The sequence below is a fragment of the Trypanosoma cruzi genome, genomic scaffold (assembly GCF_000209065.1).
Source record: "Trypanosoma cruzi strain CL Brener 1047053517041 genomic scaffold, whole genome shotgun sequence".
NCBI classification, from domain to species: domain Eukaryota; phylum Euglenozoa; class Kinetoplastea; order Trypanosomatida; family Trypanosomatidae; genus Trypanosoma; species Trypanosoma cruzi.
The window spans coordinates 74,273-85,784 of NW_001849356.1; the positions used below are offsets into that span (position 1 = coordinate 74,273).

Genomic DNA, 11,512 nt, shown 5'->3' on the forward strand with positions numbered 1-11,512 from the left:
GATCGACGGTGGATGAGACGAGTGAAACGGATGAGGCCATTCTGCAGAGTCAAACCTCTGACGATCCGGCGCAGCAAACCACTTTACCTCTTGTTTCAGAGGGCGTGGACGACGAGCCGTCTTCTCTCTCCACGTCCACCAGCAATCAACGCGGCGACCGCGAAGAGGAGGTGCACTCCCATGCTGCCGTGGGCACGAACAGCGGCCCCGACTCATCCAACACCACTGAAGTGACGACTGCGGATGTTACAACAGCCACCATTGAGCCCAACAGCGATCCAACAACTGTTCAACGCGAAGATGACGTGCCGGATTACGTTGGTGCTGCACCGAATCATCCGAGCACAGAGCCTGGGGAAAGAGATATCCAATCGGAGTCCAACGCAGCGCCGCTCTTGGGCAATGACCTTTTTGATGTGGAGAATATCACCGACTTGTTTTGTGTGGGTGTGAAGGGTGACAGCACCGTGCAGGGTTGTGTGTCTCGGGTGCTATTATTGCTGCTGCTTCTGGGGCTGTGGGGCACTGTGGCTCTCTGCTGAGGTGTGAGGGTGGGTGGAATTGCGGCGTCCCGTGGAACAACAAATGTGCAGCTTCCCAGCACAACGCACTGAATTTGTCAAGGAAACTTCTTTTTTTTTCTTTTTTTTTTTTACTTACTTTCTTCAAAAAAAAGTTTTTCTTTTTTTCCCTTTTTTTTTGCTGCTGGTGTTCTATTGGAATAATCCGCGCCCCTGTGTTTTTCTTTTTTTAATGGTCGCTTGCTACAATCCGTCATCAGTGATGCCATTCCCCCTTTTTGTTTGTTTTTGACCACACGCGTTGCCGCCCTGCGGCTGTGGAGTCCCACGGACTGCACTAAAGGAGGATTGGAAGAACAGGCCGGATGCCGCATGAAGTGTTGGGGATGTTGTGTGGGCTGGTGGAATAATGCGATCTTTTTTCTTTTTGCTTCAATTTTCTTTTTTTTCTTTTTGGTGCGGGCAATATGTATATAAACACGGTTTATTTGTGCTGCTCGGCACATGAAATAAAAGACCTGCCGCATCAATTTTCTATTAATTTTTCTTTTGCTTTTGTGGGTCATTCCGGACTCCCACCCATTCTTTTTTGTTTTTTTTCCTTTACAATGTTCACTGCCGCTGAGTGCTTACGTGTCCCGTTGAGTGTTTCTTTGCTGGCTGTGCTGCTGACATGCTTTTTCTTTTCTGCTAGAGGCACTGATAGTCCGCGACGACGATTGTTTGTGTTCCCCATTGCGATGGCACTGTGGTGACTGGGCGCCGGCCTGCTGAGTGCACTCGGAGGAGAGCGGACTGTGTGCGCCGTGCCTCACTGTGAGTGTGGGTGCCAATCCGTCGGGGAAGGGAGAAGTGAAGGAGAGCGCCGTGGAGTTGGATGCGCCCTTTCCCTCTTTGCCGCCGTGTGCTGTGCGCATGGCACTGTCTCGCGGTGCGACTTGGATGGCGTTGCTATTGCATGTGTCCTCGTGCATGCGCTGTGCGGCGGGCTTTTCTTCCCCATGACACCGCCCTTGTGCGTGTGCGGGACAGTGAAGGTTGTGGAGATGTGTGATGGAGTGAGGGTGGCCGTTGTTTCCGCACATTTGGGAATTCCACTCAAAGGTGAAACCTCTCGGCAGCCTCTCGCAGCACCCAAGCCGTGGATTGAGAGGATGTGAGGGTTTACTTCAAGTACACGGAGGACGACAAGATGCGGCGCATGACGGCCAACCTGATCGGCCGTGTGTTTGCAGCGCATGGAGCACGTGCGCCAGTACGCGTTGGACGTAGCGCTCATGATTGTGGAGGAGAGGCGGCACGACATTGTTGCGCAGCGGAAGCGCATGACGGCTGCATGTGGTGGGAGGGCCCGACGATCCTGAGGCCTGTGCTGGAGGGGCGCGTGTTGAGGTGAGCGTGGCGTGTCTGTGAGGGCCTGAGGAGAGGGAATAACAGCAACAGCGACTGTGGGAGTGTGAGGAACGGTGCACGTCGAGGAGCGCTCCTCTCCTATTATTATTGTTGTTAACCGCGCCCACCTCATTGTTGTTGTTGTGGTGCGTGACTCTCATTGCTGGATGGGACGGTGCGTGGCTGTGTGACTTGTCTCTCCTTTGACTCTGCGTTGACGGGGAGTTGGTTTGTGCTGAAGGCTGCACGCAAGTGACAGGAGTGATGGCGATGATGACTGGCCGTGTGCTGCTGGTGTGTGCCCTCTGCGTGCTGTGGTGTAGTGCCTACTGTAGATGTACGGAAGAGGAGTCAGCTTCCCTTTCTCGGTCTGGTATTGGCAATTCTAGGACGGGGTCAGGCGTCTCTGGGGAAAACAGAGTGAAAACGGATAAAACAAGGACAATGAAAACTGCGTCTGAGGGTGATTCTCATCCCAGTGAACGAGACGTGTCAGATGGAGGAAGCTTTGATCAAGCACCACCCGATAAATCTATGTGTAAAGAGAAGAATGATGGTTCTACTGTCAAACCCTTGACTACCGATGGGGAGGTTCTATTGGATAGTCAGGAAACCGTTGCCACTCATTTGAAAGGGACGGACACAGACCTGTCAGACCCAAATATAAATCAAAATCATAAAAATCCAAAAGCAATTGATGGTATTGACACACAATTACCAGACGCTCCTGCGGCACCAAAAGCACAGCCATCACCGCCAACAGTGCCGACAGCGAATAAAACAGTGAACTCAAAAGAGGAACTGACAGCTGAAGAAACTCCCGAACATTCACGTGCCACACGGAACCCAAATGAAGGCAGTGAAACCAAAAACCCAACTGATCAAGCTCTGAAGCCCGATGCTGGCGGTATTGACACTCTGGCGTCGGAGGATGCTAGCAGTCCCTCTATTGACGACGCGGCAACCAGTGAGGCGACTGCCAACACTGCCCGTGTAGGATCCCCAATTGCATCCCTTAACAATACCGATGGAAAAAAATGAGGGATCGGGCGACGGTGAGAGTCCCACTCCAAGTCCTTCAGCTGCAGAACCTGAAACTATTACAACGGCCAAACCGACCACTCATGATGTAAGCCACCCAAACAAAAACGGCACCGTAACCTTCACAGGAGAGAAGAATGCTCCAACAACTAACCCTAAGAGTGCAACGGAGGGCAAGGAAACCGCAGACGTTGAGAGTGACAGCAGCACCGCGGTCTCCCACACCACCTCCCCTCTTTTGCTTCTTCTTGTTGTTGCGTGTGCGGCTGCTGCTGCGGTGGTGGCCGCGTGAGTGTGAGGGAGAGAGAGCCGTGCACCGCCCGCACACACACGCGTCCTTCTCTCTCTGTGTGTGTCCCCTTGCATGGACTCTCGCCCTCACCTCACCCCACGAGGCACACACAATAATGTGCCCATTGTATATATGCATGCACACCCATGCAGGCCCGTTGGTGCTCTCTTTTGCACGACACGCACCGCTGCCGTCCTGCCTGGCTGCGTGGGCGGAGCACCGTAACTGTTTCTGTTTTGTTTTTGTTGCATTGAGTGGGCGACCTCTCTCTCTCTCCCTCTGTGTGTGTGTTTTGCTTTACGGGAGCAATGAGAGTGTGTGTGCGCTGGTCGTCCCACGCTTCGGCTTTTTGTTTTTATTGTTTTTCTTTTTGATTTTGTGGTTGAGTGCACCCATTCGGCGGCTGCGTGTATGTGTGTGTGTGTGTGTGATGATATGAGTAATTTGCGTGTGTGCTATCTGCCTCTCTCTGCCGTTGCTTTCTTCAGACTCTCTTGTGGTGCACAGCTGCTCTGCAAGTATAGGCGCTGACAAACAAACAAGTACATACACATATACACACGACATGCCGCTCACGCTGTGGAGAAGACTGAACGGTGGGAATGCGGACACAAGATTCTCTCTGCGGTTGCTTTTGCGAAAAGGTGTGACCCCGCGATTTGCCTTGTTGACTTGATGCGTTCTTTATTTTGGCGGCGTGCAGCCATTTAATGGTGTGACTTTGAGGGTGTCTGGGGTGAGTGTCTATTGACTCTCTTCCAACAGCTGCACCTGCCGATGTGTCTCTGCCGTTGTGGATCCTTCGGCGAAGACTCCTCCGGCTGTGTGCGACGAAAAAGCGGGAGAGCTGGAGGAGACAAGAGCAATACGACTGGCGGCAGCGCGTGGGTGCTGTGAAGGGCACTTGTGCCCTTTTGCATTTCGCTGGTTGTTTTTTGTGTGGGCGTTGCTTAGTGTGCCGACGCGTGACGAATAAAGAAGCACCCGCCGTGGCTCCTGCTGCTGGTGGTGACCGTCGCTGTGTGTTCCCGGTGCACTGTTCTTCCATCTCCTGTTCCGTGTGTCTGTGTGCGTGAGTTGTTGTTGTTGGGAGTGGCTGCGGTGCGGATGATGATGCCACTCACTGTGGATGGGTGGCGGTGCTCACTGTTTCATCCTCTTTTCTTGGCATGTTTCTCCCTATTTCTTTCTCAATCACACACGAAGAAAGCAAACAAGCGCTAATCGCTACTGTGAAATTCGAAGGCACTGAAAGGACCAACAGCACACACACCGCACACACACACATATTTATATGCTCTCACGTGTTGCTGCAGTGAAGGCACCCCGCACACACAACCGTCGCGGCGTGACCGGATCCAGCGGAAGGAGGGAAGGGAGAGAGAGTGAGCCGCAGAGGCCCAACATGTCCCGGCATGTTTTCTATTCCGTGGTGCCGCTTTTCCTCGTTGTGATGATTTGCTGCGGCACAGGAGGGTATGCGACTGCTGTTGTGACGGCGCCAGGTTCGAGAAATGCAAAGGGAACATATTTTGCTTGGAGAGATAAGAGTGATAAAGAAACGGTGGGTTCGCTCCGCGTTCCGAGTCTTGTTGAGATGAACGGTGATGTGTTTGCCGTAGCTGAGGCGCAGTGCAAGGAGGAAGGTAAAGGCGGTGCCACTGGGATTGCCTCGAAGCTTCTGAAGTGGACTGATGAGTCATCAAAAGAGGAGTTGGATAAAAATAAACTGAAGACTCAGGTACTGGAGGAATGTCCTTCCGAAGAAGCAGCTTGTGCCTCCCAAAAAGCTGCTGGGGCTGATTCCCAAAGTAAATTTGGAGGAATTGTGGCCCGACCAACCACAGTTGTGCAGGGAAGTGCTATTTACATGCTTGCTGGAATCTACATGCGTGAAGGTACAACTGATTTTGATGATCATTGGGGACTTTTGCTGGCGAGAGGGAACGTTAGTGTTGATGGGGATGATGCCCGAAACAAAAGAATTTATTTGACTGATGTTGACGCTCTCCCGAGCACTTCTAATACTCAACGAAAAGAATCTTTGAAAGCATTGATTGGAGGCGGTGGATCGGGCGTTAAGATGAATGACGACACGCTTGTGTTCCCTGTGGAAGGCATGAAGGCGAACGAGGATGGCGCTGAGGAGGATGGAAAGGCTGTCTCGCTGATCATATACTCGAAGGATGCTAAGAGTTGGACACTGTCGAAGGGGATGTCTGCCGATGGCTGCAGCGATCCCTCCGTCGTGGAGTGGGAGAAGGACAAACTCATGATGATGACTGCGTGTGATGATGGCCGCCGCAGGGTGTACGAGTCCGGTGACAAGGGGGATTCGTGGGCGGAGGCACTCGGGACACTCTCGCGCGTGTGGGGCAACAAACACACGGGACCTGAGAAGGGCGTTGGGAGCGGGTTCACCACAGCGAGGATTGAGGACAGGGATGTGATGCTCGTTACTCTGCCGGTGTATGCCAGGAAAGATAACAAAGACAATGGAAATGGCGTACTCCATCTTTGGCTGACGGACAACACGCACATTGTTGATATTGGGCCGGTATCCGGGAAGGAAGAGGCGGATGTCACCGCCAGCTCCCTGTTGTACAAAAGTGGTGGAAATGGAGATAAGAAGGAGGAGTTGATTGCACTGTACGAGAAGAAGGGCAATGGGGAGACACCATCACACGATATGGTCTCGGTGCGTCTGACTGCGCAGCTGGAGAAGGTGAAGGAGGTGCTGAAGACGTGGAAGAAAGTGGACGAACGTGTCTCCCAGATGTGTTCCACCTTACTTGCTGGGAAGGATCGTTTAAGTGAAACTGCCTGCAGCGCTGGTAAGATCACGGATGGGCTGGTTGGCTTTTTGTCCGGCAACTTCTCTGAGAGCACGTGGAGTGACGAGTACCTCGGGGTGGACGCCACAGTAAATAATGATGGTGGGGCGAAGAAGGCGGATAAGGGCGTGAGGTTCACGGGGCGTAGCGCAGGGGCGGAGTGGCCCGTTGGCAAGCAAGGGGAGAATGTGCCGTACCACTTTGCGAACTACAACTTCACTCTTGTGGCGACGGTGTCCATCGACGGTGTGCCGAAGGAGGGTAATATTCCATTGTTGGGTGTGAAGATGGATGGCGATGGGTATCCTATATTGTTGGGACTGTCGTACGACAAGGAAAAGAAGTGGCGGTTTCTGTGCGGTGGCGGACAGAACAAGGAGCATAGCCGCGATTGGGATCCGGAGACAACGAAGGAAGACCACGTGGTAATTTTGCTACGGAACGGCAACCAGGGCTCCGCGTACGTCGATGGTCAGCGTGTGGGTGGGAATGCACCATGTGGATTGAAAAATACGGATTCAAAAGAGATCTCGCACTTCTACATTGGAGGGGATGGAGACAAGACACGGAAACAAGAAGACGTGTCTGTGACTGTGAAGAACGTCCTGCTGTACAACCGTCCGTTGGATAGCACTGAGATTGACGCTTACAACCCGAATAAAGCCTCCATTCCATTTCTGGTGAACACGACTATTGAAGGAACCGTGTCCTCGTCTACTGCTGGACGACAACAGCAGGCGGGAAAGGAACCGTTATTGGAGAGCAGTATTGCAAACGGGGAGATGGCGGGAGGAATGGATGGGCAGGAGGAGGAGGTTAATACGCAGGACAGGGACGTAAATGCTGCGGCACTCAGCAGCGGCCTCGGAAATGTGTCGCAGGGGAATAACAGTGATGCCGGCACCGTGCGTGAGAGCAGACTGCTGCCATCGCTGCTGCTTCTGTTGGGACTGTGGGGGTTTGCAGCTCTGTGAGGAGTGACTGGCTGCCGCGTGGGACACTTGCGACCTCCCCCGCACAGAATTACTTCCCCGATAACTAATTTATCCTTAAGATAATTTGCTTTTTCTTTCTTGTGCGTTTTAAACCTTTTCTTTTTTTTTCTTTTACTTCTTTTTATTTCTAAATTATTTTGTGTTTTTTTTTCTTTATCTTTTACTTCCCAATTCCCAATTCTTCTTTGCTTTTTGGCTTTTGGGGGCAATCACTGTGGACGTTTTTTCTTTCCTACTCTTCCCTCTTTAATTGTTTGTTGCTGCACTCTTCCTGCGAGGGGTGCCGTGTGTTTCCCGCCCAACTGCTCCACTCGCACACCACCGACACGCTCACGACGACGGCCCTGTGCGCCTCGCCTGCTGCACGCATGAGGAGGGGCCGCGACGAACGGCGCGCTGAGGGAGCCGTGACGTGTGGGCGTGCGACGAGGGCCGGTGGGGCGGCGCACACATTTCTTCCCTCTTGTTTTGTTTTCTTGCGGCCAGGGCTGGCAGACACCCGCAGCACCACACACACAGCCACACCCTGCCGCCGTGTTTTTCTTTTTTTTTCTTTTTTTTGTTTTCATTTCACGCGCTGGCAGTCCCGTCAGCATTTCTCTCCCTCCTGATGATTTTTTTCTTTTGCTGCGCTCACTCTCGATGGAGAGACGCGACTCCCGTCATGTCTGCGTGCTTCTCTCAGTCCCCACACACGAGTGACTGTGCTCTGCGGGCCGCACTCGCACGCCGATGAGAGGGCTGAGGGGAGCAGCAACACGCGGATGACCCCATGAAATATAAACGATGTGCGGACACATGGAGGGTCGGACGGTTGAAACACACGCAACCATCTTTTTAATTTTCTTTTCGGGCAAAATACATACGGACAGTTTGGTGTGGCCACACGGCAGCCAGGCGATTTTTAAATTTGTGTGGAACAGTAATGGACGATTTCTTTTTTATTTATAATTATTTTGTGTGATGGGGTTTGTATAAGACGAAGGGAATGGTTTTTTTGTTTTTTTTTAATAAATCTTGTGTGGATTGCCGCTGCTTGGGCTGCAGTGCAGTCATGAGTTTGAGCGGTCCTCTTCTTGTTGTTTCCGCCATGCATCTCTGCTGTACATTTTTGTGCGTCCCTCCACATACTCTGCTCCCTCTTTTCTGCTTCTTTGCTTTGTGTGTCTGCAGGCACACACACACACACACAAGATGCACATTGCAGTGGATATGAATGCTCCTTTTGTGGTGCATGCTGGCAGTTGCGTGTGGCGGCTGTTGTCTTCCTCCGTGGCCATGAGGAGAAGGGGAGGAGAGGGAGTGCGCACCCCGAGTCTCTTTTCCTGCGGGTGTGGTGCACCGCGTGTGACTGCGTTGAGTTGGGCTCCGTGTCCCATTGAGGGCGGGATGGCTGGAAATTTTGGTGCCGCGTCATGGATGGATGAGGGTTCGCTTGCTCCGTGTGCGTTGTGTGGTGGCCGCGGTGTTTTTGCCGTTTCCCTGGGGCTGTGGCGATGAGCTGGGGGAGATGGTGGTGGATGTCTTCTCCTCCTGCATGGTGGGTGGCTGCTGGCGTTGTGTGCCTTCCTTGCGTGGATACCGCCTCGTGGTGTGTGAACTGTGCGGCTGGGCCTGCTGCCCTCTCCTCATGTTGTCTGCTCTCACTCGCTGTATCCGCTGTGCCTCGTCCCTCTCCCTCCTGTTCCATTCCTTTTCCTTCTGTACCACCGATCAGCTCACTGACACCAGCGACTCCACTACGGGTGATTGTGACTGCGATGGTGACGATGGTGACGGTGCGGCTTCGTGTGGTGTGCGCCGTGTTGGTCCTTGCGCTATTGTGCTGCTGCTGCAATTCCGTGTGCGTGACGGCGTGAGGAGGCGATAATAATGATGACAGAAGTCATCTAAACCATATGTTAGGGAAACCAGATTTTACAGGAAATGCGCTTGATTCGTTACAGACAGAGAGTGGGAGAAACTGTGAGGAAGGTTTGAGAAGTCAAGTACCTTCTTTGCCAAAGGAAGCAGATACTGCCATTACTGGACACACACCAGTTCCGCCACAGCCACTACGTTTTTCTAACGATAATCCAGAGTCACCAGGTTTGGCGACGCAGTGTCGACACACATAAGGTGCGACCGGTAAGTCAGATGCACAAAATAAATAGGCGGAGGAATATCCACAAGGTGCTGAGAATCATACGGCAAAGACATCACGTCAGAAGACAAAAATGCCAAATAAGACAACGACGACCACCCGCGCACCGCCACATCTCCGCGAAATCGACGGCAGCCTCAGCAGCTCTGCGTGGGTGCGTGCCCCGCTGCTGCTCGCAGTATCCGCGCTGGCGTACACCGCTGTGGGCTGAAAGGGAGCGTGGGCTGTGCGTGCCAGCACTCAGCCACGGGGACATGTGTACGCGTCTACTGTGGTCCGATGTATGAAGTAAGAGTAATTATGATGATTGTTTTTTGCTTTGTTTGCTTCCGCTGCCCTGCTGTGTGCTCCGCGTTGCTTCCCACATCCGCCACATTGAAAGTGTCTCAGACACACTCATATGCATGCTCAGCGAGGCCTTGAGTTTGTTTTTGTTTTTAATACATTCTGATATGCAGGGTGGTGAACTTTTTCTTGCCCTTACTGATTCCCTCTGTCATATGTTGTGTGTGCGTTGCTGGACTGCTGCCTTTTGTTACTGTGCGTGGCTGTGTGACTTGTCTCTCCTTTTGCTTTGACTCTGCGTTGACGGGTTGTTAGTTTGAGCTGGAGGCTGCACGCAAGTGACAGGAGTGATGGCGATGATGACTGGCCGTGTGCTGCTGGTGTGTGCCCTCTGCGTGCTGTGGTGCGGTGCCGCGTCGGCCAATGGTGGGAAAGATGCCGAAAAGAAAAAGGATGAAAATTCCGGGGGTTCAGGACCTGATGCTGGTGTCGGTAGTGCTGGACTGCAGGCAATGCCAGTTTCAGTCAAGGGAGGTCCCGAAAACGCAAAAGCATCGTTGGGTGCACAAACAGGAAACAGCACCAACCAGCAAAGTGTGGTCACATCACCACCTGAAAGCCCAATCAGAGCAGAAGGGCAAGCAGAAGATGAGGATGAGGATGCGGATGGGGAAGAAATACCACCAACACCACTACCTGAAGGAGGAGGAGGAAAGTCACAAGCCGCTGATGGAAAAATGAAAATTATAAATGAAAGTGAACCAAAACCTGAAAAACAACGCCAAGTCAAAAGTGGAACACAAAACCAGTCAGAAAAAGAAACAGAACCAAATGCCCAAGTGCAAGCAACCAAAAAAAGAAAAAGAAGGAAGTGGACTAAAGCCGAATAATCACCAAACTCCAGTCCAAGAAGAGGATACAATAAATGGAGAAGGACATCAAGTGACGCAGGGAAAAGAACAACAAACAAATGTTGAAGCAAAAACACCAATTAATCCTGCAGGAGATTATTCTTCGGGACAACACAAAGGCAATGATGGTTCCAATGAAGAAGAAGAAGGGGAAGAAAAGAATGATGAAACAGAAAAGGAGCGAGAGGAACAAAATCAAGAGAATCCTCCAGGCAAAGAACAAGAAACCAAAACTGGTGCAAACGCCACTAATCAACCAAACACGATGCCTGGCGACAATGACGGCAGCACCGCGGTCTCCCACACCACCTCCCCTCTTTTGCTTCTTCTTCTTGTTGTTGCGTGTGCGGCTGCTGCTGCGGTGGTGGCCGCGTGAGAGTGAGGGAGAGAGAGCCGTGCACCGCCCGCACACACACTCGTCCTTCTCTCTCTGTGTGTGTGTCCCCTTGCATGGACTCTCGCCCTCACCTCACCCCACGAGGCACACACATAATGTGCCCATTGTATATATGCATGCACACCCATGCAGGCCCGTTGGTGCTCTCTTTTGCACGACACGCACCGCTGCCGTCCTGCCTGGCTGCATGGGCGGAGCACCGTAACTGTTTCTGTTTTGTTTTTATTGCATTGAGTGGGCGACCTCTCTCTCTCTCCCTCTGTGTGTGTGCTTTGCTTTACGGGAGTAATGAGGGTGTGTGTGCGCTGGTCGTCCCACGCTTCGGCTTTTTGATTTTATTGTTTTTCTTTTTGATTTTGTGGTTGAGTGCACCCATTCGGCGGCTGCGTGTATGTGTGTGTGTGATGATATGAGTAATTTGCGTGTGTGCTATCTGCCTCTCTCTGCCGTTGCTTTCTTCAGACTCTCTTGTGGTGCACAGCTGCTCTGCAAGTATAGGCGCTGACAAACAAACAAGTACATACACATATACACACGACATGCCGCTCACGCTGTGGAGAAGACTGAACGGTGGGAATGCGGACACAAGATTCCCTCTGCGGTTGCTTTTGCGAAAAGGGTGTGACCCCGCGATTTGCCTTGTTGACTTGATGCGTTCTTTATTTTGGCGGCGTGCAGCCATTTAATGGTGTGACTTTGAG

The 11,512-nt window shown here is 52.2% G+C and overlaps 2 protein-coding genes and 4 pseudogenes across 2 annotated transcripts, besides 9 other annotated features; all 6 read left to right on the forward strand.

Annotated features, from left to right (window-relative positions):
- Tc00.1047053508753.3 (trans-sialidase, putative) lies at positions 1–542 on the forward strand (the record flags this gene model as incomplete). Its single annotated transcript, XM_801682.1, has 1 exon — positions 1–542. A coding segment is annotated over one exon (542 nt), but the record flags the coding sequence as incomplete, so codon positions are not given.
- Positions 1–4,457: a sequence feature (areas not merged during assembly with more than two copies in the genome that could not be assigned to a particular haplotype).
- Positions 630–654: a microsatellite.
- Tc00.1047053508753.6 lies at positions 1,681–1,917 on the forward strand (annotated as a pseudogene).
- Positions 2,178–3,248, forward strand: Tc00.1047053508753.10 (annotated as a pseudogene).
- Positions 3,651–3,676: a microsatellite.
- Positions 4,458–5,382: a sequence feature (haploid, Esmeraldo-like haplotype).
- Positions 4,541–7,054, forward strand: Tc00.1047053508753.20 (trans-sialidase, putative; the record flags this gene model as incomplete). Its single annotated transcript, XM_801681.1, has 1 exon — positions 4,541–7,054. The coding sequence occupies one exon, from the start codon at positions 4,541–4,543 to the stop codon at positions 7,052–7,054; it is 2,514 nt and encodes an 837-aa protein (XP_806774.1).
- Positions 5,383–11,512: a sequence feature (areas not merged during assembly with more than two copies in the genome that could not be assigned to a particular haplotype).
- Positions 7,139–7,268: a sequence feature (T-rich).
- Positions 7,613–7,641: a microsatellite.
- Positions 8,013–8,033: a sequence feature (AT_rich).
- Positions 8,836–9,429, forward strand: Tc00.1047053508753.29 (annotated as a pseudogene).
- On the forward strand, positions 9,855–10,790 carry Tc00.1047053508753.40 (annotated as a pseudogene).
- Positions 10,551–10,615: a sequence feature (GA-rich).